The following is a 27,062-nucleotide window of genomic DNA, read 5'->3' on the forward strand; positions in this document are numbered from 1 at the left end:
TACACCTTCAGCACCTTTTCTAGTCCTCCTCCCTGTGATGCGTTCAAGGTGCAGATGTAACTTCATTGCGCCCGTGGTAATCAGAAGGTAGCCAGCGCGAAAAATAACGTTTGTTAATGTGCGTCAGACTCAGACATGGAGACATTTGTAAGAAAGATGAAGATGAAGATTATTGCTCACTTAAGAGGAAATAATTGATTATACTGTTTGTTGGTCACCTGATCAGAGGAAAAAACAACAACAAACAAAACGCATTAGTAAACTTTTTATTTATTTATTTTTAATAAACATCCAGACATCATCATCATGACATCACACAGCATCGTTATAATTGGATGTTCATCACCCTCCTCTTCTTCATTCTGATTGCACTGGAACATGTAGTTTACATTTCTCTAAATAAAGTTTCTTTATTCAAACTGCAGCAGCAGATTATTCTGTTGTTGATCAGTGAAGCTGCTGTTTATATTACTGATTGTGCATATAATATACTGTTTATTTGTACACGCAGGAAAGGATTAAATATCACAATTAAAAATATATATAAACGGACTCCGCTGTCACGTGACTGCTTAGCAGTCATGTGACTCAGCTGATCCTTTTCTGTCAAATCTGCTGCTCCTCTCTTTGTTCTCAGTCAGCTGACGGCTGCTGTCAGATCAGTGTTTACGGTCCTTGTCTTACTGTCTTTGGAGAACCAGCACAAACTTCACAGGTTTAAAAGGTAGATGTTATCCAGTGTAGCCCCACCCACAGCCTCTGACATCAGTGGTTTCCCCAGTGGAACTTATTTTTCTGGAGCTATACTGGTACTGTTTGTTTTTCTGTTGTTGTTTTTTTTTTCTTTTTGGGGGGGGGGTTAGGACCAGCACACAGTTGGTGGAAAAAAGGTCAATGGCATATGTGGATAAACTGATCCTCACCTTTCAAATTAAAAGTCTGTTTACAAAAGCAGCTTACAGACTGTTTGGCGAGTGGTTGCTTGTGTTATCTAAATGAAACTGGTTTAAAAAATGTATACAGTGCTGCACCAAAAACCTCTCAGATTTCTTTGGTCACTAGCAGACTGCGACAGACGGATGTAGTTTGCATGGAAGATGGCAACCTGTCTGCAAACACTCACCAACCACTCACTAACAGAGACCGCCCACCTTCAAAGTAAAAGTTGCACATTTTGAAACATTTGTTTCACCAATAAGGCACAACTTTTACTTTGAAGGCAAATTGGTCTCCGCCTCTGAGTTGCATTTCACCTCCCCTCAGTGTTTAACGAGTGTTTGCAGACAAAATGGCATCTTCTATGCAAACTACCAGCAACTGCAGCACTCTGGCAGCGACCAAAGCAATCACTAAGTTTTTAATGCAGCACAAATACACAACTACCATACTTGCAAACTGGTCGAGGAAAGCATATTTTTCCTAACACAGGCTACCAGGTGATCAAGACCATTTATCAAGTTGTATAAAAACCTGCTGTTTCTATACAAGAATACTTGAGCTATCAGCAGAAAAAACCTCCCCTCACCTCACCTGGACCACTTCAGGCTGACAGCCAACCTGTCATAGCCTCACAATGCAAAGCGCTCTAATGTGACTGCTGTGGCGATTTCTTATTGTAAATAAATGGCCTGTATTTGTACAAACGCTTTACTAGTCCCTAAGGACCCCAAAGCGCTTTACACATCCAGTCATCCACACACTGGTGATGGCAGCTACATTGTAGCCACAGCCACCCTGGGGCGCACTGACAGAGGCGAGGCTGCACTGGTGCCACCGGGCCCTCTGAACACCACCAGTAGGCAACGGGTGAAGCGTCTTGCCCAAGGACACAATGATCGAGACTGTCGGAGCCGGGGCTCGAACCGGCAGCCTTCCGATTACAAGGCGAACTCCCAACTCTCGAGCCACGATCGCCCCTAAAGCTGAATTGAATAAAAACTCTAGGTGCTTATTTATTCCAGCCAACTAATGTATGTAAACAAGGTTACATGACAGTAGAAACGAGCCATTTAAAATAAGCGAGATAACCAATCAGGACAGGAAGTGCTTCGTAAAAAACAGGCCAACTGATCATGGGCGTCTTTGAGAAACAGCAGCTCTGACAGCAAACCGGCAGTGCTCACGAGATAAAATTTAAAAACAAACAAACTCACAGTTAAAACTCACTTCAGTCATACGATTTACCTGCTTAGCATGTGTGTGTGTGTGTGTGTGTGCGCGCGCGCATGTTTGTCCATCTTTGTGTGGCCCATCCATCAGGCACACTGCAATATGAGGACATTTCTGCATAGCAAAAGGTTTTCATGCACAGTGATGGAATTTCTGTAATATGAGGACAGTTCTGAATTACAAGGACATTTTGGAACACTTTGAACTATACTGGGATTTCTACACCATGAGGGCACTTGTGCTTTCTCAGAGCATTTACATCTCTGTATTATGAGGACATTTCTGAACTCTGGTGAGACGTCGACATTTTGAGGTAATATTAGGCTACTTTTTAATTCTGAGGATTTTTTTTTTTTTACTTTGAGGACACTTCTGAATTGTAAGGACATATCTTCACAGTGAGGACATTTGTGAATTATGAGGACATTTCTGCATTTTGAGGACACTTTGGGGATAATTCTGCTTTACAAAGGCATTTGTACATTTTAAGGGTATTTATAACATGTGCGGTCACTTCCGCTCTCTGGGGACTTTGTGTCCAGTGCACATTACAGGAGTTACATCAAGTCAACGCGGGGCCCTACAAGTAAGGAATACAAACGTGTGTGTGCGTTTCTCTCAATGCTAACCAGTAAATACAATCATCAGTGTGTAATCTCAGGAGGCTAGCTTCTCTTCTTTCTCCCCTTCGGCCTCCCCCAACAGGACACACAGCTCTGAAAGTCTCTGCTGCATCTTAGGAATTCCCAGCAGCTGGTTCTCCAAACGATGCTTCTCCTCCTGAGACACAGCACATCACAGAAACCACAAACACAGACACATAGAAATACAATGAATATATTATGTTTACTTTTCTCTGAATATTGCTGTTACAGGTGTTGCATTTGTTTGTTTTCTCTAAGCTTCCTGTCACTCTTAAATCCACCGGTGTCTGTACTTGTACCTGAAAGCTCTGTTTCCTGATTCAGCAGCTTTATCCACCATTACTACAAACAGCATCTAGAATTATAATAACTTTGGTTATTGCGTGTTTGCTTCCTTAATGTGGCCGCCTGTTCCTGGTTGATACCCCAGCTAAACAATAGTCATTAATGTTTACTCTACAGGCAAAGAAACAACTGACTGCAAGTCAATGGAAGACGAAAATATGACGCTACAAACTGAAGCCTGACACTCGACACTGCGTGATGCATCACAACTTCCTGTTAACATACCACAACTTTTTAGCGCTGTTATGATGCGATGGAGCCTTGTGAAGAAGCTCAAGACTGTCATAGTTACTCACTAAATACTAAATTTATCAAAACAAAGAAACACGAGGAAGCATTACTACAAATGTGTACTGCCACTCGCATGTCTATGTGGCTGGGAGCCAGCTGATGTGTGATTTATAGTTCTGCGTTTAATCTAGACTACACATGTAGCTCACGCTGTTGTTTATACTTGTTTCTCGTGTGCCTGTGTCTCTCTACACTTTCACAGCCAAAACACGAGCTCATGGTTGGATTTCTCTCCTCGAGCTGATCCATTCTCTTCCAGAACAGGAGGAAAAAATGCAGAAATAAAATTGTAAATAATGGCACGTACATTACATTGACATCTGTGAACGTAGCATAATGCACAGAGTGAAACGGTAAGTGGTCCAATCTTTACCTCCACTTTGCTCACAGTAAACTTGTCTGACACAAGAGTTCATTAACAGTGTTTGCATCCTCGGGCCTTTATCAATACACCCGGCTGGGACCTCACCAGGCTGCTTAGGGTCAGCTCAGGCATGATCGATACGTTCTTAAGGACTCTAATCACACAGCTCTGCTACTGCTGCTGAGTATCTCGGGCGTGAACACTAACACAGCGTTTTTTAGTGAGTGCAGTGAAAGTAATAGTGTTACAGAAATTACCAGAATCACACCAGAGGAGACTGTATCAGATCCTTCACCTGGTATCAATAATACAACTATCCAGCAGGTATTTTCCCGTAAATACCAGGATGTAACGATAGGCCATCTGTTATCCTGGAACGCCTTCGTCCGTGGGGACGAGTACACAGATTGCTTTTTTGTTATTTCTGCAGTTCAATCAGTGTAATGTGTATACGCCGAGCCTTTATTTCCTTTCGTATTTGGCAGCAAACACGACGCGCGATGCTAAATCATTGCATGGATCCTCGTGTGATATGACCGCTGATGTGCTGGTGCTTAATATCAATATTTTTGCATATTTTAGCCGCTCTAAGCGGTAATGACTTGAGTACCTGAAGTCAGTACTTCACCCGAGCTCCTCACATAAGTGAGGGTAAAATAAACAAAGTCACCAACGTGCACTGAAGAACAAGAGACCCGTTTGTGCACCAGTCAATCCTATAATTAGATACTGTGTTTAATCGCAGATTAAGTGTGCGATGATGTGCTTGAATCCTGCTGCTGTGTTTGTGTGTTAAATATATGTATCTTTGTCTGATTGTCCTTATTATAGTTTTCTCCGTGAAGCTGCAGGCTGAGCATCATGATCACTGCTGAGGTGTTGGGATCGACCCCTGAGGAGATGAAGTCTGTTAGACTTCCCGCAGAGTAGATCTGTGTGTTCTTCCCACAGCAGCTTCTGCTCAAACCTGTTTTCACTGTTTCAGGTGAAGCTGAGCAGGTTAATAAGCACTTCATGCTCTGGATTAATAAACTCTACCTTCAAATCTGGAGGCTAATGATAAACTGCAGCAGCCCTGCAGCCACTAATGATCCGTCACATGACAGCGAGGAGCCAGCTGACTGGCTGTTCTCACTCTCCTCGCCGCTTCCGCGCTTTGACCTCACTCGCTCACACATCATGTGCCGCAGGCGTGTTGTTGTGGTGCTGATGGTTACCACAGTAACCGCTGCATGCGCAAAGGCAGCAGTCAGAGGGGTCGCGGTAATTTTAGCGTGTTTACGAGTCAGGAGGGTTCAGTGATCAGCTCCGCTCTCTCTCCTCGGCGCAGCGGGATGATCACAGCAGGATGTGAACATCGCTTTCACGGAGTTACAGATGCTGAACAGTGACGCCGGGGGGTCGTCCTGCGGGTACGAAACAGAAACGCACTGACAGAACTGATCCAGCAGCTGCTAACGGCTCACAGTCAGGACGCTGAGCTTGTTTAACTCCTGCAAAGAGTTTAGGTTTCTGTTCGCGCGGTATTGAGCTGTGTGTGGGTGTTCCAGTGACAGCCCTAAGTATCGCACCAAAGCCCCTCCCCTGTGCGAAATAATTATATTCTAAAAATCTGAACCGTATAAATTTCTATAAAGCTATCATCAGGCCTAGTTTTTCTTTTTATTGTGAAAGCCATCAACTCAACCTTTCACCTAACAAATCCCATCATGTGACCACGAAACTGAGAGGAGGGGAAGCATTTCAATGAAACTCTGCCGAGGAGTTTGCAAAGCCACCGCGCACTCTGACCCCCGATAACAAGACGCAATCTTTCAGAAACAAGTCATCCACATGATGTTGGACACGTGGCAGGTTTTAGAGATATTTCTGCCAAACTTGGAGATGCTTTTGGTACATTTCTGTCTTTAAAAGCAGTAAAAAACTTCCCAAAATGAACTGAGGTCATCAACAAAATATGCAGAAACGTCTGAACTGTGTAAAAGCTTAAAGTCTGCAAATGATAATGACCTCTGTTAACCCTGCATAACGAAGGGAGAACCGTTTAGATCCCACGTATAAGAGGAAACTGTCTAACAACGGGGCATCACTGATCATGATCCTTCATGTTTCTCCACTTTCTGTCACATTAGGAGAAGCTGTTAGAGTCCAATGAGCCCATAAAGCTGCAATAAGTGATCTCAATGTAAAAATAAGTCAAAGATACCTCTGAGATTCAGTTTAATTAAAGGAATTCATGACCCATTGAGCAGAGCAGCCTTGCTGTTCTGTATGTATTAAGCAGTGAGCTGTTATTAGAATTCAGCTTGCAAATGGCTAATAAAATAAAACGTCCAGTTATGAGTAAAGATGAAGTGACCGTGTAGCCTCTGTGTTTTGAGCTCTGTGGTTGCAGATAAATGTGGGTTTCCAAACCTGAACCTGTGCGGTCCTCTGGCCTCTGCAAACACAACCGACTCCGATTTACATACAGAGCGGGGAGCTGGGATTACAGGGGTCACTCGAGATGACTTTTATATGTATGAACAGCTATTTATAAAGTTACTTTGACATAATCTTGACTCTATGCAAAGTGATTTTCCTGCTGGTGAAGTTTGGGATACTACGCCTCCTATAGAGCTTCTCAAAGGACACGTGGAATATGACCAAATAATTTTAATGTTAAATTTTTTGCTGAATGTTTTACATTGTGCGCCTCAGGCTCGGACTCAAAGGTCTCCTTCATCACGGAGGGAGATGCAGCACCGGCCGAATGATGAAGAATATTAAGACCGACTCGCTGTTTAATCCCGGTAAGCAGAAGGCAGTGGGCGACTCCGTGGTGCGTTTGATCACCTTTGTTTTACCTGTGTATGTTTTAGCCTTTGATCTCGTCACCCACTGTTATCTTCCAGACTCTTCGTGTTATACGTTTTGTCTCTGCTGAACACTGATTGTCGTCCCCTCCCATCCACTCTCACAGCAACACCAACAAGCCCAAAGTTTGAACACACACGTTAAATATCAAAACTGTGTGTGTGGCAACAATCGACAAACTCTAAATTCTGCTTTTTAGCTAACAGAAGATGAGAGCTGCTGTTCATACTCTGAGACGTTTCAGTTTTAACACTTTAGTTTTTATCCAAATGAACACAAATAACTAACAGCTCAGTGGAGTTTAATGGCTTCATTGTTGGCTGAAACCAACTGTTTTTTTAATGTGCACTATCATATCAAATCATATGTGTGCATTTCATATTGATCACTCTTTTAATAAAAGCACTCTTGGCATGTCGCCGTGTCGTCATCCAGCCTAAATGTGCAGCAATGTTATCTGTGTAGCTCTAGAGTCCAAGCGTGGTAATCCAGCATAAATTAAAGATCTGACAAGTTATTTTCCACATGCAGGTGTGCTGAAGTAAAAGCATAATGCGGCGTCGCATTAGAAAGAAGTAATCACAGCTTTTCTGGCATTTTTGCAAGAGACTGATGACAGCACTTTGAGATGCTTTTCTCTTTTGTTCCACAGCCATTCCTGACTAAATCCTGATCTGCGCTGTATTGCTGAAGGAAAATCAGAGACAGCTGCATTCACTTTAAGCTGTTTTAATGCTTATGGATCAATAATAAGCACATTTAAGCCGAGTTTTTGTGTCTTACAGCTAAGTTTAAGTATAAATCTTACAAACAGACCTGAACAAGAGCCACCTGGGGGCTGGACCCTCCAAACAAACTGCGCACATCTTTTTTGTTTCTAACATGACACGGTCTCACAGCAGCACACGCTCAAATAAAACACCTGCTGCCGGGGACCAATCATAGAGCTCGAATTAAACACACACAGACCTGCAGAGAGAGGCGCGTGGAGGCATCCAGAGGTTCAAACCTCCACCCTCCTTCTCCATCGAACTGCAGCAGGTGAGAGTGGTACTTCCTGTGAGACAGAGGAGGAGAAGATTAGTTGGAGGGTGTGGCAGCCGGCAGCAGCTCAGAGCTATGCTGCCCCCTGCAGGCTGAAAATAAAATTAAATAAAACCTGAGTTCACTCCTGATCTTTGAGTCACATGAGTCACGTAGTTTTATCTGCAGTTTTGGCATCTCGAGTTTCACTAGTCTGTGGATTTCAGTTTTGCTGCACGCTGTGTAAAACTTTATTTATGACATTTAAAGACTTTGTAAAGACATAAAGACAAAAAAATATTAAATGAAAGCATTTACATGTTCCAAGTCAGGAAACATCACCTTGAAAAGTGTTTGAATGTCATTGTTGTTTAGAAATTGTGCAAATTTAACCCACAAAAGTTAACCTGATGACACAGAAGCAGCAGAGATGACAGACTCAGCTGGCATCTGATCTTTTAGAATACCACGCTTTCATTTTGCCATCATGCTTGTTTCTTTTGCGTCTTGAATGCAAGACATGAAAAATAATCCACAAAATTCAAATAAACGTGTAATAGGTGACGTCTCAGTTATAACACACTCTCAAAGAGCAGTCACAGATATGATCATTTTCAGACTGCAACAAAAACCATCCAGCCACATTTTAAGAGTCGCCCTCTTTTTCATGAGCACTCACAGTGTAACTGTTGTCTTTGGACTCACATGATGCTGGAAGCTTCCCACATGACCAATGACACCTTTTTACTTTTAGTACTAGCAGCAGTACCCCTCAGCCTCCTAGCAGATTACAGTTTCAAAACCGTTCCTCCTTCAAGATATTCGGAAAACTTGACCTCTGACCTTGAGGTCAAGGTCACTGAGATTCAGTGTGTGTGTTTGTGTGTGTACTGACCATAGGGAAGGCCTGTGAGTAATTGACAGCAGTGCGATCCCAGCATCCTTCGCAGCCTGGAAGATTCCTCCCTCCACGTCGATGCTCACGGCGCTCGTACACTCGTCCAGCAGAGCGTACCTTGGGCTGGGCGAGAGACATTCACAAACACACAAAGAGAGGAAAAGAGCGAGAGAAGACAGGGTGACTATGGTGGGCGCACACAGAGTCACTGTCACGCTGAGCATCTGTGACATTTGCATGCTTCTAAAACGGCTTTCTCAAAAGGCAGCTTCTATTATTTCTACGTTCTGAGTTTTTCTAGCCACCAAAATAAGTCGGCATGAAAATAACATGAATTCTCTACAAACGTAAACACACATTTACCTGTACGCTAAAGTACAGTCCCATTTAAACTTCAGTTTATATCTCAGCAACACAACACGCAGACGTTTCATGTGTCACGCTGTCTCATCTTGGATAGACAGACACTTGCTCTTCTGTGATACAGAAACTTGACCTTTCACTGCAGAATTTGTACAGATTTGGGGCTAAACTGTCCTTTAATATTTGTTATTCTTCCCTGGGAAAAAATAAACACAAGAAGTCGTCAGCTGTCTGAACTGGTGCGAAATCTGTTCACGGCTCATAAACAGGCCACTTACAGTATGTTAGTCATCATAAAGGTGGCAGCAGATGAAACCATTATTTTAATAGCGGAGCATAATCTGACAGAATAAACAGAAGCAGGCCTGACGCCTGCGCTGACTGCATCTGAACCAGCTGCAGGGACGTTTCACTCTGATGGAAAACGGAAACATGTTGGTTTAACAGTGCTGAGGTGTGTAAAATAAACACGGCAGCGGTCACAGTCCTAAACAGGTCATGGGGGTGCCGATTTAACTCACCGGGTTGACCTGATAATGAATAGGCCATAATGCTAATACTGAGGCCAATAGTGAGAGCTACGCTGAAGCTCAACACGAGCACGCCCAGCGTTTAGAGTTTGCTCGAAGGGAGCGTGTCCAAGGAAATGTGGGCGTTACTGGGGTGGTTATTTTAAAGCAGCTATCTAACTGAATAGGGAGAGAGCCGTTAACTTTAATGCCGTTGAAACATACAGAATCATCATGAGTCAAATCTGATTTCATATGCAAAGTTAACACATTACAGTTTCTAAAGGGGCTCAGTTCAAAGCACCAACACGAGCAACGTCTCAGATCCTCCCACCCTGAGCCAAGAAACACAACAGTTTACATTATGGACAAAGTGAGCCTACACTCACTACATACCACCTATAATACAGCTACTACACAGCAGCAAACCTCTACTGCAACACCACCTCAGTTAGCATGTTTCTCGGTTCAGCTGTTGGCTGGCTCTGTGGAGGCAGAGGGCAGGTTTACCACCACCTTTACCATTAAAAACGCTTCCTTCAGATTTCTGTTCAGAACTCTTTGAGCACCTCATCGCTCTTTCATGACGTCTCTGTCCAAAGTCCAGCCCGAGCACAGCCAGATGCTGTGAGCATCCTTTACTCATTGAAGAGTGAGACCTTACCGGTGGTAGAACATCCGAGCCATCCCCATCCGCTGCTTCTCTCCTCCAGACAGAACATCTTTCCAGTCATTGACCGACTCCCAACCTGAGAAGCACATACACAGGTGTCGCCACAGCAGCATTGCATTACAACAGCTACAGATGATCCCAGTTAAACGACATTTACAATTGCGTGTGTCCATGCACCTGCAGACTGACGCTTTATGAATCCGAGCCCAAAGGGAAATGTGTAAAAATTTCCCCCCCACAGTCTTCTGGTAGCGCTGATGTACACATGATGTGGCTCAAGTGTACGTGTAACACTACTAATTCAGTATTTACATGTTTACTGATTGATTCCCACTCTCTAAGACATCATTTTATACGTTTTTCTACACTTTTTTTTTGCAACTAATGATAGATATGTTCATTCATTAACTTGATTCAGGTGAAGTGAAAAGCTCTCTCTGTATTTTCATGTTTAATACTGCTGACAGGTGAGCCGGTCTTTCCTGAATCCTGCGCCCTGACACATCCTGGCATCATCCTGCAGCTGCTGCGAGCTCTCAAACTGACTGCAAGTGTCAGTCAAACAGTCGAGCACCCTTCACGGCAGGCTGGGGACGGGGCACTGATTAAATATTTAGCAGAATTTGATTTGAGCATTCGAACCGGTTTGAATGTTTGTGATGGAGCGGTTCTCAAAATTAAGTGTCATATGAAGTGAAATGAGGTCGAGGCACCATTAGATGTGAAATGACTCCTCATAATTAATTCTTGGTTCAATCACCGCCGCACAATCTGCCTCACGAGTTTCCCGTCTTCTATGTTTGTTTGTGTAGTTGAGTCTGAGTTGCTGTGGAGGTTTTTCTGCCTGTTTACTCCAAACAAAGCGCAGAGCACAGCTAAACACGCACTCGGACTGACCTCCCTCTCGGTCCATGATGTAGCGCAGGTGGACGGTGCGAAGGATCGCTTCCAGGTCTGAATCTGTGAGTCCTCTCTGAACCATCTCCTCCACCGAGTCCGGATAGATCACCTGGTCTCTGAGGGTCCCCTCTGACATGTAAGGCCTGCAAACCACACAGAACAGGAAACCACAACTGCTGTGGATCTAGGGCCTTAACTTTGTAAAACACCGACAAATGGTTGTTGGTGGTAATTGGAACCATATAAATATAAAGTGCTGAACTGAATTTGGTACTAGTAGTAGTAGTAGTGTTACCTCTGTGGGATATAGAACATGTGCTCTGGCTCCGGTCTGTACAGGACTCCTCCATAAACAGGCCACAGCCCACTGAGGATCCTGAACAGGGAACTCTTCCCACAGCCGTTTGGACCGGTGATCAGCACGTTCATCCCATCGTCCACCTGAGACACACAGAGAGACAAATCCACAGGATTGGACTCGTTTCTGGAAAGGTGTCTCCAAGTCTTTACAGAACATATGTGCACAGACGCCTGTACTGCAACGCATGATTTAGGAGTTAAAGATGTGAGATTACACCCGGGTTTTAAATATGACAAAGGGGTTTACTGAGGCAAGCCAGGCCTGCAAAGCCATGAAAACATGGTTTGGACTTGACCTGCTCTGAGAAAACAGCTCAACAGATGCAGAGCGCATCTAAAGGCTGTTGAGCATGAATGGAAAATACAAGTTCTCATTGTTTTCTGTAGCTGTGTACTCCAGATACTAATTAAAGCACTAAAACCTTGCACTTGTTGGCACTAAACTTGCAAATAATCCTTCTCACTGGCACCACCAGGCTGCAGCTGAAAGAACGAGGCTACGGCTAATAAGCCTGTTAGCAACAGCAACAGATTCATTTAGCAGGCTGTGGTGGTAAATACAGTCGGATCGACCTTGTCTTAAAGATGAGTCGGTGTTTTAAAAGTCAGAATTTTTTCTTTGTTTTTACTGATTAACTACCCAACTAATTACTTCCTACAGCACAACTACTCAACAGCACAGACTCCTTATTTACAGTGGGGCAAAAAAGTATTTAGTCAGCCACCGATTGTGCAAGTTCCCCCACTTAAAATGATGACAGAGGTCAGTAATTTGCACCAGAGGTACACTTCAACTGTGAGAGACAGAATGTGAAAAAAAAAAATCCATGAATTCACATGGTAGGATTTGTAAAGAATTTATTCGTAAATCAGGGTGGAAAATAAGTATTTGGTCACCTCAAACAAGGAAAATCTCTGGCTCTCACAGACCTGTAACGTCTTCTGTAAGAAGCTTTTCTGTCACCCACTCGTTACCTGTATGAATGGCACCTGTTTGAACTCATCATCTGTATAAAAGACACCTGTCCACAGCCTCAAACAGTCAGACTCCAAACTCCGCCATGGCCAAGACCAAAGAGCTTTCGAAGGACACCAGGAAAAGTATTGTAGACCTGCACCAGACTGGGAAGAGTGAATCTACAATAGGCAAGCAGCTTGGTGTGAAAAAATCAACTGTGGGAGCAATCATCAGAAAATGGAAGACATACAAGACCACTGATAATCTCCCTCGATCTGGGGCTCCACGCAAGATCTCATCCCGTGGGGTCAAAATGATCATGAGAACGGTGAGCAAAGATCCCAGAACCACACGGGGGGACGTGGTGAATGACCTGCAGAGAGCTGGGACCAAAGTAACAAAGGTCACCATCAGTAACACACTACAACGGCAGGGAATCAAATCCCGCAGTGCCAGACGTGTTCCGCTGCTGAAGCCAGTGCATGTCCAGGCCCGTCTGAAGTTTGCCAGAGAGCACATGGATGATACAGCAGAGGATTGGGAGAATGTCATGTGGTCAGATGAAACCAAAGTAGAACTTTTTGGTATAAACTCAACTCGTCGTGTTTGGAGGACGAAGAATACTGAGTTGCATCCCAAGAACACCATACCTACTGTGAAGCATGGGGGTGGAAACATCATGCTATGGGGCTGTTTTTCTGCCAAGGGGACAGGACGACTGATCCGTGTTAAGGACAGAATGAATGGGGCCATGTATCGTGGGATTTTGAGCCAAAACCTCCTTCCATCAGTGAGAACTTTGAAGATGAAACGAGGCCGGGTCTTCCAACATGACAATGATCCAAAACACACCGCCCGGGCAACAAAGGAGTGGCTCCGTAAGAAGCATTTGAAAGTCCTGGAGTGGCCTAGCCAGTCTCCAGACCTCAACCCCATAGAAAATCTGTGGCGGGAGTTGAAAGTCCGTGTTGCTCGGCGACAGCCCCAAAACATCACTGCTCTCGAGAAGATCTGCATGGAGGAATGGGCCAAAATACCAGCTACTGTGTGTGCAAACCTGGTAAAGACCTATAGTAAACGTTTGACCTCTGTTATTGCCAACAAAGGTTATGTTACAAAGTATTGAGTTGTATTTTTGTTATTGACCAAATACTTATTTTCCACCCTGATTTACGAATAAATTCTTTACAAATCCTACCATGTGGATTCATGGATTTTTTTTTCACATTCTGTCTCTCACAGTTGAAGTGTACCTCTGGTGCAAATTACTGACCTCTGTCATCATTTTAGGTGGGGGAACTTGCACAATCGGTGGCTGACTAAATACTTTTTTGCCCCACTGTATGTAGTGTTGAGCTACGGCTGAAAGTACCACAGACACCTGCAAAGAAACCTGTTTTTTTTCACCGACTGTGTTTTATCGTAGTGCCCAACCCCCACGTATTAAAATAAAAAGTATTACAAAATGTATCCCGTGTGATCTCGATCTGTTCCCCACATGAAGGCTGATAACGTGTCCTCGTGTGTATAATTAAGAGAGAAGCTGTAGCTTCTCTTCTCACTTGGTGAAACGCGGGCAGCAGACAACAAAGAGTCGGCACTGTGAAGATAATCCTTTGTTGACAACAATTATGGCCATTATTGTAACTGCAATCAAAGCCTTTGTGGGTACAAACACCAGGTGTACAAACCACCTGTACAACAAGCTTTTGCCTAATATGAGAAGCATGCGAGCTTGGTTTGCTATTATCTTCAAATTTGGCAGATTCTCGTAAGCTTGTACGAGAACCACCCCCCCACCCACCTTCCTTCTGCAAACCTGCAGACGGCACGGGTGCGTCTAAAGCAAGGGTGTGCAGTAGCCTCCTGACACTTCAAAACATGTAATTATGTTTATTCCAGCATTGCACTGAAGCACAATTCTGATATCTTTGCAATTCGATGTCGTGCTTTTGTTCTGCTTCTGCTCCACAGCGTAAATGTTTAAGCTTTGGTTAAGTATTATTGTGGTAGTTTAGATTGTTAATATAAAATACAAATCTACAAACATGTAAAGTTTATTTCAGTTCAGTAAAAATACCCAAGGACCCACCTGGGGCAAATACATACTGCATTATTAACCATACAGTCTGGATCTTTTACCAGCTTTAATTCTTGGCTCTGGCTACAGCAGCTGTCTTTCTTTTAGCCTAGATTATATTTTTAAATCCCTCACATTTGTTTAGTTCGCTGCTGTTTCATGCTACGTCTGTCCTTAGCTTAGTGTGGTTGTGTTTGTTGGGTTTAGTTAAGCCAAAAACAGCTCAAATCTATCCTAAGCTTGCTGATGCTGAATTCGTTCCCTGAGCAGGCCCCCGTGATGCCTGTAAACATGTGACTGAATCTCAGAGGTCCCTCCTCGCAACAACACACTGAAAGAAGAGACCAATCAAAGCACATGCTGTGAGAGCAGAGAGGTCAAAGGTTAAGAACCAGACAACAGAGAGGAGTTTCTGTGTCCATCAATGTTCCTCTTCTTCCCCTCTATGTTTCCATCTCTGCTGCTTCTTCTTCTCTCATCCTCTCGTACTGAACACAGGAACCTCATTCTATGCCGCGAGCACGCACAAACACACAAAGTAGCACACTCTCTCACTGTTTCGGCACATGCTAATGAGCGATGACCTCTGACCCCAGGCGCATATGGAAAGAATGAGCCCAATCCCAATGTCCACAGACTCACAGTCTTTGAGGCTTGCTCCCGCAAAGGCAGCGAGGGTTCGGTGTCTGACACCCAGTGTCAAACAGGCTGCAGGAGGGATGTTTGGTAGAAATTTTGAGCCCTTTATTCATTCTTTTCTGTAATTGCTGCAGACTTTGCCTGAGGGAAATTACCCACAGTTCACAGCGCTGTGGCGTTAAACACGGAGGCTGCAGGGGATGCTTCAGAGGAAAAACACTTAATCAAGAAAGCATCGGCGGATCAGCCAGACTGAAAGTTACGAGTACAAATATGTTTACACAGAATTAGATGAATGCCGTGTTTGTTGCTTATTCTTTTTCATTTTTGCTCAATTATGTTTTGACTATACTGAGAAAACTGATTATATAACTGTTTCTTCTCGTCCCATCTGTAAGAGAAGAGCTAGGAAGAAGCATATTCAGTGCGGCTCGTCACTCCCATACCTGTCAGACGTCCATCATTACACCCCTTCTCTGCCCTGTGCTCAGCTTCTCCTGACTGCTCCTCACTTCAGACTTAACACCAAGTGTGCCGGAGGACTTTAGCTGTGCCGCACCTCATCTTTCAAACCTATCAACACTTCCCCTTCGTTAGACAGACTCTCGGACAAATCACAGCTCAGAATCGATCTGTTTTCATCAGCATATCAACTACAGCCATCCAGTTTCATATAATTCACAATCATATTATTCCAGGATTTCAAATCCTTTTTATTACTGTTCTTGTTAGTTTTGTGTTGTAAGGTGACATTGTTTTTAAGGGCTTTGAAATGTGCCAAGAAATTATTATCATTAGTAGTAGTATTACTATTATCATTATTATCATTATTATTATTATTATTATGTGCAGAAAGTAAAAATACATTTGTGTGTCTGTAAAGCGAGCATGTACAGTTGACTTCCTTTAAATCTGTGATGGTTTTGTGCTTAATCCAAATAAGGACTGGACTGCAGCAGTGCCACCATGTGGCCACAAATGTTAGCTGCACACTGAGGCGACACTGACCACACTGAGGATTCATGGTTCGGATCGTAACAGACATTAAATTAAAAATAAATAAAAGGAAAAGACCACAGCAACGTCCTCTGCTACAAAGAAAGTTCAACATACCCAGGATATCTTTGCATTATTTGGACTCACTCATGCTAACGCTGGCAGTCTGGAGCTACTGTATTAATACATTTTAGCCTTGGCTTCGTCTACCTGCAGTCGATATGAAGGCCTCAAGTACAAATAAGTGTCTTAATTTGTTTGGTTATGCTTACAGAACAACAACATTATTGTAAAATTGTTTGCACACAAAAGGTTGAAAAACAAAACAAGATAAAACAGGTTCGCAGGATAGGTTACCATGGCGATGTAACCCACTAAGAAGTGAACCACTTTCATAGTAACAAAATGTCAGGGATAACCCTGAAGTCACCTGGATAAGTGTGTGTGTGTGTGTGTGTGTGTGTGTGTGTGTGTGTGTGTGTGCACGTGTGTGTGTTACCTGGATATTCAGACAGGACACTACTACATCTCCGGTAGGCGTGATGATTGGCAGGTTCTCACAGCGAATCCCCTTTTCCACACTGATCACCTGACCTGTACACAACACAACAGACAAAACAGCTGTCTCAACTTCCTGTTTGGAGTTTGTGTGTGGGCGGGGTTTTGCCCTTTAGTGACTGAAGCGACAAATGACACCGGGCCAAAGATAACCCAGCTGAGAGTTTGGGAGTAAAGTGCTGCAGAGGTGTTACATGATACAAGACTCACCTCTGATCTGTAGCGGACCACAGACTCTCTGCCCGTGTTGAACTGCTCCTCCTCCTCCATCAGCTGTTAACTCCTCCTTCTCTCTGTCTGCGGAGCGGCGGTAGATCCCCTGATTCACATCTTCAAACACATCCAACATCTCAGAGACTCGAGCAGTGTAACCTGCCAGCTCCGTCACCTGCACAGCAGTCAGTCGTCAGTGTGCATCATTTAAACATCAACATGGCATGAAGGAGAAAGGGAGGAAACACAAGGTGAAGACTGGAGGAAGACGAGCAGAAGAAAGGAAGTGATAGTCTCCCTCCAGCAGCTGCCTTCTTCAAATACTCCTCTGTTAACCATCAGCCAGAGAATCAGAGGAGGTGAAAAAGAGGAGGAAGCATGGCGTGCATACCTCCTTGTAGGAGCTCATGATTCTCTCCACGGCGTCGGCTGCAGCGTTCAGGAGGTTCCTGGCTGTGGTGAAGGCCTGCGTCCTTTCACTCACAAGCTCCTCCTCCTTCATCACCATGGCAGCCTGCTTCACCTCCTCCGAGTCTGAGCACATCACAGGTCAAAGGTGAAGCAGCTGAACGCCATACTCGCACCAGATAACCAATAACAGGAGTGTGTTTACCGTGTTCAGCGTATCCGGTGGCGGTGATGATGGGCACGGCGACCATCACCAGGCCGGAGGCACTCCACACGTACTTCATGAGGAACTGTTCCAGCATGATGTACCAGAGGCGCTTCAGCAGGATCTGATGGATCTGAGAGGACAGAGACGTGTAGCTCCTCCGCAGCTGGGCCAGCTCCACCTACAAATCAAACACACCCAAACTCGCATGACCATCACAGACATGGCGATCTCCATCCACAAAGTTTAACAGTAACCTACCTGTCATTCAAACTGATCACTTCTTAAAACATCGGTGTTTTTCTTACCTTGTGTCCTCCATAGAAGGCAATCTCCTCTGAGTTGGTGATGATTCGTGAGTGCATGTAACGCAAGTCTCCTTTCCTCTTCGCCTCCTCGGCCACAAGCTTCCCGAATCGAGGCGAACAGGAGCGCAGGACTTTAGCCGTGAGTGCTACGACCAGGCCGGCGATGACCGACGGCCACGTTGTGTTTGCTCCTGCAGAAACATGTAGCGCAGACACGCTGTTAGAACAACCTCAGCCTCAGTCAAAAATAAGCATTAATTACAAGCAACACACCAATGTGTTCACATCATGCGTGAAATCATTTGGCGCTAACATAAGCAACCTTTGGAGTGGGCGGTGCGTATCAGCGTGTAGCAGGTGACGATCACGTCCAGGATGGGTTTGGTCAGGTTGGAGTAGAGGTGAGCGATGGAGGCCGAAAACATGACGATGTCCTCAGTGAGGGACTGATCGGGATTGGACAGACGCCCGTCCATGTTGCTGACTCTGTAGTAAGTCTGCAGAGATCAACAAGTTCACCAATCAGAGTATAAATAGGTCAAAAATAAGCATCAGACTAATGATCAGAACATACAAACTTCAGAACACTCAGTGGATGAGATAACAAAAGATAACAAAAAGGCCACAAAGATCATCCTCAAGTGGGACACATGCAACTATAATAATGGGTCAAAGATTAGCTTGTAACTGATTGATAACGGATAATGCGGAAGATAAATGACATTCACTGTCAGAAAACGTTCTGGAGATTTGCTGCAGTACCTAGTTGAGCCACCAACTGTTCAGTGAGGCAGCGCTGCAGCTGTCCCTGCTAACCTTCCTTAAGGGTAACATAAATAGAGCTTCTCCCTGCTGTCCAAGTAAGGAAATCGTGGCCTGCTGGGCTCTGCGGACTGTCTTGTTCATGAACTTGGCAGCAGAAAGGTGTGAAACATGTGCCTGACAGCTGTTCAGTTCACAAACTAGTTCCACAGAAAATGTGAAGATTTGCAGATAATCTAAGTCACATTTAATTAAAAGTAGCACAAACACAAAATCCCAGATCCTGAAACAGGAGAAATACTTCCATTTCTTTCTTTTTTTTCTTTGATGTTAGCAGCAGGGGAAGGTTTCTCACTGCGTCTGCTTTTAACAACACTCATTAAGTGTTTGGGAACCGAGGAGTCCAGCTGCTGTTGTTCCAAAGCCAAATGTTTCCCCGATCCTGCTTAATGCTACATGTTTTCAGCTGCTCAGCAGCTCAGTTTTCTCCCAGTTCTCAAAGGTACAGACTCGTTTATGGAGCCATGCTAATGGGATATGTGCAGAATACGTATTGATATTGTCTCACCTGAAAAAATACAAAAAGGAGGTTTGGATGGTAGCACATGCTGCCTTATAATCTTCACATATCACTCAGCTTTAATAGTGCTTTTACAGACCACCAACTTACCCATGCACTCTAACTGATATCAAACTGGACGTCCATTTTTAGCTCAGAGGATGCGGAGTTCATGATTCCATGTCTCCACTTCACTTCATCTTAACTGAGCTCTAGATCTGTCTGTGTTTTTTGTTTGTAAACTTCTATTTGTGGTTTCAGTGATGGATTTATGATGGACTTGTGCTTCAGTGATTTCGTTTCTGGTTTAATGAAATGCTGTGTGACAGCCTGATGGAGGTGATCAGTCATTCAGTACCAGTTTTTAGGCTCGAGGTCTCTCGAGACTGTCCCCGTCCATCTGTGCTTGAACCAGTGAAGTGTAAAAATCAGACATTAGTCCTGATAACACACCTGTCGAAGCTGTTTATTTGTGTGTGTTTGTGTTACCTGATTGGTGAAATACAGCTGGTAGGAATGTTTAACCAATCGGGTCCTGAAGCTGAGGCTCAGCTGACCCTCCAGGAATCTGATGGCGCTGTTTATGAAAGTTGCAGGAACTGCAACGAGGAGCCACTTGGAGAGCTGAAGCACGAAGGCCTGAGGATCCTTCTGAACAATACACCGCACTATCACACCTGACACACACAGCAGATCAATACTGCTGATTAGCGATGATGCCAAACTAACTACGTCACCATTGATACTAAAAATATGATCAATAATAGCGATGGATAACTAATGACTTTATAGACAAACAAGGAGACAGACCGTCCAGAGACGCGACATAAATCGACAGGAAGGTCCGGGACATCAGGGTGAGAGAGTGTAAGGCGAGCAGGGCGATCTCTGGACAAAGTAACCGTGGAAACAAGAGCTTCAGCAGCCGGGAAAGTCTGAGGAAAAAGTCCCTGTTGACCGACGGAGACCTGAGGACAGAAACACACGAGAAGTTCATCCTGAGCTCGACCCTGAAGGCCCGGAGCAGCCAGACAGGCGAGCAAACCCTCTGCCATTTTAAAAACACACCTGCTGTCACTCTTCTTCTGCTTCTTCGCTTTCTTGTTCTTCTCTCCGCCATCATCAGCAGAGCTCACTGCACCCACTGATGGATCAGATACACCCAGCTGTTTACCTGCTGCTCGCCTCTGCAAAGACAAACCCACAGTCACCTGCGCTGTTTGTACAGGTGTGAACAGGTCTGTGCAGTTCTGTTTTCAGGTCAGTTTATTCTGAGTCAGCTTCCAGAATATGTTTCCTGGTTTCAGTTTATATATTTTAATCTCATCTTTAGTTTTCAGTGTTTTTGTGAATGTTCTTTTGATAATCCTGGGGAGGATTTGTCTGTGGATTTAGGAAGTTCAGAACAAATAATCCAAACAGAAACGTAGGCTGACTCACCTTCACGTAGACATCCCAGCCTCAGCAAACACATGAACTAATGCTTCCCTGTATTCTTCTTGCTAAACAAAGACTTAAACTAAAGGAATCTTTTGTTAGGGCTGTCACGACACCGACCACAGTTAAATTAAAATACATTTCACTGGTTCACAGTATCTCCAGTGGCTCCACAGTGTGGTGGTTTACACATGTAAACGTGTGAGAGGCTCGAGATCAGGAGGAGATAAAAATCCCTTCAAGGTTGCATCAGGAAAGGCGTTCCCTGAGAAAAAGAATTTTTCCTATCTGCCAAAAATATACAATAGACTCTGTGCGCCTCAGCACATGCTACTTCCGGTGGGGAAACTCCTGTAGAGCGCTTCGTTTCCGGTGTGATTTTCGCTCCTTGTTTATGGTTGGTTTTTCTAAAACAAGTCAACCAAACGCATGAATCAAGCGGTGATTTACATTTCTCGAGATGTCTCGGGCATTTACCGAATATATCTGTAGATGATGTTCGTCGACTTGTCGATATTTTCCCCTCACCCCTCAGAGCAAAAGAGAAAAAGGATTCAAATGTTATATTTCTCAGTATTTGTGTACAGCGGTCCCTCGTTTATTACGGGTGTTATGTTCTAAAAATAACCAGCGATGGGTGAAATCCGCAAAGTAGCCAACTTTATTTTTAACAATTAGTATAGATGTTTTAAGACTGTAAAAACCCCTCACTACACACTTTATACACTTTTCTCAGACAGGCGTGAACATTTTCACACTTTTCTCTCTTGTTTAAACTCTCAAAGTTCAAACCTTTGTAGCAAAATAAGTCCAGTATTATAGAATAAAACCAAAGATCAAACCCTGTTTTCAGGTCCAGAACATGAGAATAGAGCAGCTGCGAGATAATTCAACATCAATGAATCAATGAATCAGCGATCGATGTAGCGATTCTGTACTGTACAGGAGAGACGGCACGGAGGAGATCGACAGTGTTCTGCAGCCAATCAGGATGCAGAACACAATGACGCATGCAAACTTGCACTAAGAAAATCCGCGAAACAGCGCAGCTGCAAAAGATGAACCGCGTTATAGCGAGGGACCGCTGTAATTTTGAAGGTAAGTCACAACATACCCTTCGTAAACACTAATGTATAGAAATCCTTACCAGCTATGATTCATTTATTTTTTGTGGCTTTTTTCACAGTTTGTTAACATGCTGTGTAGGTGTGTACTTGACTAGCTGATATCAACATAACGGGGAAACATTTGACTATTCTTCACCTGTAGTCTGAATGCTGAACATTTGCCTGTTTAAATCATGAGACCAGTCACTATACAGAGATGTGCTTCTGAGTGTGGACGATGTGTCTTCTGCTGCAGTGATGCAGTTCTGCTTGTGTTGAGTGACGTAAACAACCGATCGAGCTACACGCTTCAAACGTCAAAATTGACCATTTGATTTTTTATGCCACAGCAGTGGTGAGTGTTCCCACCTCTGCTCTTTGTAACTTAACGCGATCTTTCCGTTTTCGTGTTTTGGACATGATTCTGGAGTCCATCTTCGCAGTAGCGATTGACTGCAAAATAAAGCTACCGGAAATGTACAACCCTACATCCGGTCGTAAAACTGGAAGTTAGCATTTTCTCGTGCACAGGGTCTATTAAAGAAAATATTTTATATACTTCACTTTACTAATTGGCTACTGCCAATATGAGTGAAAAAAGCATTGATTACACCAGTATGAACAAATGTCACAGCTATAAGTTGACCCACAAACTGAAGAAACACCTGTAAGTCCAGGTGGAGGGCAGAGTAGGAGTAAAAACCTCCGGGGCTGAAACATGAAGCTGACACTGAGATACCCAGAAACTGCCTTTCCTCTAACAAACGCCTGAGGCAAACTCCAAAAGGGAGTCAATCCCCATTGTCTCCTATGTTAAAATGTACGTTACAGCAGAAACCCACTGTAATGTAAAATGTGCCCCACCATAAGAACTGTTCAGTGGGTGAAATTTGTATAGCAGTATCTATCAGTGTCCATCTAGTGAGGTTAACATTAGGGGGTGTGGCCACTTTGATTGCCATGCACCTGCAGCTGATTGTTGTCTCACTCATTGAACTGGTCCTCTCCACCATGTTTGTAGTCTTTGTGCCTCTCAAAGCATTTTTAATGAAATAATAATAATGTCCTGCTGTGAGTTACAGACCATCCAAGATGTTTGTGACTGTCTAGAGTTTTATTGATCTGTTACTACTTAGCAATAATTAGCAGATATCCATGTTAGTGCATTGCTACGGGTCCAAAGCTAACCACAGTGACAGGTTAGACCTTTGGAAAGCAGAGAAGGGAGGAGCAGTGTCTCACGCAGCAACACAACAGCTCCAATGTGAGTGACTGAGCCTGATTAAGAGCTTGTGTGTGAGAAAAGTTGCCAGAAGGGAAGAAAACTGTTGTTAGTGACTCCGTGATTTATTGCGTCATAAATCTTTTTTAGTGCTGCGATAAACATCAAAGAGAATCTGCAACCTGAAGCTGGGCTTTTGCTTTGACTGTAAATCTTTAGTTTAGCTACCCAACAATTTCTCATGACTAAAGTATAATTAATTTTTTTATTTCTGGTGACTAAAATGGTTTTTTTTTTCACACCTAGTTTTAATGTTTCATTCAACAATAATGACCTTTGTGTGTACAGGTGTGTGCGTACCTGCAGCCTCCTCCACACATATGGAGACAGCTTTTTGACGGCGTACGCTGTGAGCAGGACGGCCGTCAATTTCCTGAGTCTGGAGCTCCGCCTGAGCTGAGCAGGCAGCTTCTCATAGGTCAGCTGCATGCTGACAGGTAGCCGACGAACGACCAATTGATGTCCAGAAATCGCAGCGTGTCACCTAAGGTCAAACCGAACCTGATCCCAGACGGGTCCACTGTGAACCGATGCGGGTTTGTCAAGGAAACGCCATGCTGACCTCAGAGCGTGAGCCACCACCTGCACAGACAGGATCAGGTTTTAGATTACACCTCAGTCCAGCTGTAACCGTTAGACAGTTCATGCACTCCATTACACTGCAGAGTAAGCAAACAGCTGCATGGGGCCCAACAAGGCCCTCCAAAAAAAAAACATGTGGCTGTGAATGAATGATAGGGTCGCACGGCTCTGTGTTCACAATCGTGTAGTGAAAAAAGTGGTCATCAATCAATTTTTATTATATTAAAAAAGCAAAGACATGTGCATTTATTTTTATTGTAATGACTGATCAACATTTCTTGCTTTGTCTGAGACTAAACCACTGCTCTGGTGGAGTCAGACCAACCAGTCTTAACTGGGAGAGCTCTTTGATTTCACCCATAAATAAAGACATTAGCAGTGCAATCTGGTGCATGACCCATTCAGCAGAATTCAGGAAATTAAGGACCTGACTCTCACAATTTCCTCCAGGACCCCCACATGAATGTGCTCCTTTCTATATTATCTACACCCGTGTGTGTCAGTGTGTAATGCAGGGGTGTCACGCATGCAGCCCAGCCTGCCAGAGGGTCTGATCCGACACCCTGGATGACTCTGCAAGGTGAGAAAGTTGCAGAAAAGTCTTCAATAATTTAATCTTCTTAATAAAGTAATCTGCTGTTCTATAAAAACATCAAATAAAATTGTTACTTAGACCTAAATAACTCCACCTGAGCTTTTAAAGAGCCACTTAAATCTGTGAAGCACATGTAATGTCAGCTCGAGACAAGCTGTTTCAACTGCTCTTCTGTTATGTCTTCTTATATACCTTAAAAGGATATCTATGTTAAACATCCCCAGCTACAAAACACATTTACGCTCTGTTAAAAACATAAAATTATTCTGATGCAGAAGGAATATCAGCCAGAGGACGACCCTGGAAAGACCTTTCATATGCTATAACCTGGTTGTCCAGCCACCTGTCCCACGTGGTCCTCTGACCCTTGAGCCCTGAAAGGTAACTCAAAGTACTTTTCCCATTTTTCTCCAGTGACTTATAAGCACACAGATAAAACATGTTATACACATTAAATTAGTGCATTTTCACTGCTGAATCTATGTTTCATCTCATGATAATAAAGCTTAAAATGAATTATAGAAAAATGAAATGTTGGCTGTAGACTGTCACACCTGCAGTGGATCTAAACCTGATTCATGTGCAGTTTAAACAGAGCTTACATGTTTTCAGTCCTGGAATTTTATTAAGTTATAAGGGCTCCAATGTGTTCTTGCTTGGGGGTCTCTAACTCTGAGAACAGCCATAATATGAAGGTAAAACTTTCCATTACTTCATTAGAAACGCTAAAGTTATTATATTAAAGAAATCAGCTGATTCTGGGGGATCACGTGGAGGTATTTTCAGCTTTTACTGGTTTGACACGGAATAACCCAAAGATTATTACGCAATGCTTTCATTGGCCCACGCTGAGCTGTATGTGACCATGAACTAAATCACACACCCCACACCCCCATGTAACCCGATTTGATTAGTGTAACTTTATACGTATTATAAGTGTTGTGAACAGACAGAAGGAATTTAGGTCTGTGATATATGTAATAATCGGACAAAATGTTGTTATATAAGGTCAGTAAACGTGCTGTGACATACTGCACACTGTTATATAACGTTAATAAACGTATAGAGATTATACAACATTAATAATAAGATCCTTGCTCTCTCTCTCTCTCTCTCGCTCATTTACTATCGACCAGGGGGACCGGCTCCACTTTAACGCCCCGCAGGTGTCCTGTCGGTGTTCCGGGTACTCTGGTAAACACTCACCCGGGTTCAGCAGCAGCAGTCGGTGACCTGTTGAACATCCACAGTCGGTGTGTCGGTGTACAGAGTCCAGCTCCGGTGTGTTAGCTCCGGTCCCCCTAGCTTCTAAGTCTCCCGTGAACACTGACCGTAACAAACGGCTAACGGCGCGCTGTCGCGCAAACTCGTTTATAACACTACTGCCGTTCGCAGAGTGTCCTGCCCTCCCGCCGAGCAGCTCTCGACCCGGACTCGAACTTTACTCCGGGCTGGGTGACCCGGCAGCGGACCCACGGTTGCTAACTGAAGCTAACTGCTAACAGGAACTTTGTTGTTTCTCTGATGTGGACATGAAAAGCGCACGAAGTTCCGGGTTAAATCGCTCCTCCTGCTTCACAGCCGCCCGGGACAGACGCGCGCACGACCCGCCGTCACTCCTCCACCAACTTCTTCTGCTACACTGAACCGGTGTGAGGACGGTCACACCGGCGGAGGCAGAGAAAAGTTCAGCATCTGTTTACCTGAGCAGCGGCCCGCGTCCGGATACCGACACAACGTGCCCTGAAGGGCGGGCCGCGTTCCGATACTGAGGACGTGACCTCCCTCTCCTCCTTCTGCTTTTATCCGAACAAAATATAAGTAGCTGCAGGGTGGTGGGGAGGGGGTGTGATATTTTAAAAATAAATGAAATAAAACCTCTGATGGTTGGAGGTTAAAGTGATACATTTCAAATAAAATTATTTAAAGTTTACAAAATTAACTTCTAAATTAACAATAAAAAGCCTTGCAAAAATTGACAAATTTATGTAAAAAAAAAATACTACCAAATTTCAGACAAAAATATGGGAAATTTATAAACTAAAAGATGAAAAATAAGTTTTTGAGAAATAAATTTGCAAATGTACAATGAAAAGACGTAGCAATAATTGGAAATTTATGAGAAGAATAATGCCAAATGTCTGAGAAAGAACTGCAAATTTCTGGTGGAAAAAAATAAAATAAATAAATAAATGTATATACATATAAGGAATAAACGTTTTTCTTTTTAAAAAAATACAATTTGAGTCAGAAAGCCTAAATTCTCTAAATAACTTCCACTTGATAGAAAGAACATGAATTTATACCCAGTTTCACCAGGATCTTACATTTAGATCAAAATCTCTCAGGAGACCTGCTCAAAAGTAGCAGTCATACACTGAATCATAATGAAAACAATGCACATGCAAAATTATATTCAAATATAACAAAAACAGCAACCGCCACATCCGCAATTCAGCAATACCTAAAAACATGTTTGTCATGGAGGTGTCTTCCATCCTTTGTATACAGTTTATAACATAGTGATTACAAATAGCAGCAATAATGAACTTGAGTGTTCATTTACAGGTAGCTCATAGTCTTCTGCTAATTCTTTAGTTGTATTAAACAGACCTTAGTTTGAGTTAAAAGGGTTTAAGATTTGTTCAAACAATGAACTCATTTGGTTTCTGCTTTGCATATTCTGTCACAATTACTTCCTACTGCTGGACCGCACACTAAACACATCAGCACTTTGTCAGGCAAACTTGTTCAGCTGGTTATTTATGCAAATATGTGATCAGACAATCACATGGCAGCAGCTGAATCTATTGAAGTAAGCAGATGTGGATAAGACGACCTGCTGAAGTTTGAACAGAGCATCAGAACAGGGAGGAAAGATGGCTGAAGTGACTTTGTACATGGCACAGAGCGCCTTTGGATCAGGTGACCCTGAATCCTCACTTAGTTATGCTGCAATAGGCCGAGGCTGCTGATGCA

The 27,062-nt window shown here is 43.6% G+C and overlaps 1 protein-coding gene across 1 annotated transcript; it reads right to left on the bottom strand.

Moving 5' to 3' along the window:
* Nucleotides 1-254: 254 nt before the first annotated feature.
* abcd1 (ATP-binding cassette, sub-family D (ALD), member 1) lies at nt 255-25,855 on the bottom strand. The gene is made up of 17 exons (XM_080898538.1): nt 25,290-25,855; nt 23,207-23,488; nt 20,150-20,268; nt 19,892-20,049; nt 19,571-19,758; nt 18,083-18,257; nt 17,761-17,951; nt 17,453-17,633; nt 17,231-17,373; nt 16,837-17,014; nt 16,568-16,662; nt 11,331-11,476; nt 11,033-11,178; nt 10,127-10,211; nt 8,588-8,713; nt 7,639-7,726; nt 255-2,949 (listed from the first exon to the last, which is right to left on the bottom strand). The coding sequence occupies exons 2-17, from the start codon at nt 23,333-23,335 to the stop codon at nt 2,827-2,829; spliced, it is 2,271 nt and encodes a 756-aa protein (XP_080754664.1). The 5' UTR covers nt 23,336-23,488; nt 25,290-25,855; the 3' UTR covers nt 255-2,826.
* Between the last annotated feature and the right edge of the window lie 1,207 nt (nt 25,856-27,062).

Source organism: Rhamphochromis sp. 'chilingali' (genome assembly GCF_963969265.1).
Source record: "Rhamphochromis sp. 'chilingali' genome assembly, chromosome: 12".
NCBI lineage: Eukaryota > Metazoa > Chordata > Actinopteri > Cichliformes > Cichlidae > Rhamphochromis > Rhamphochromis sp. 'chilingali'.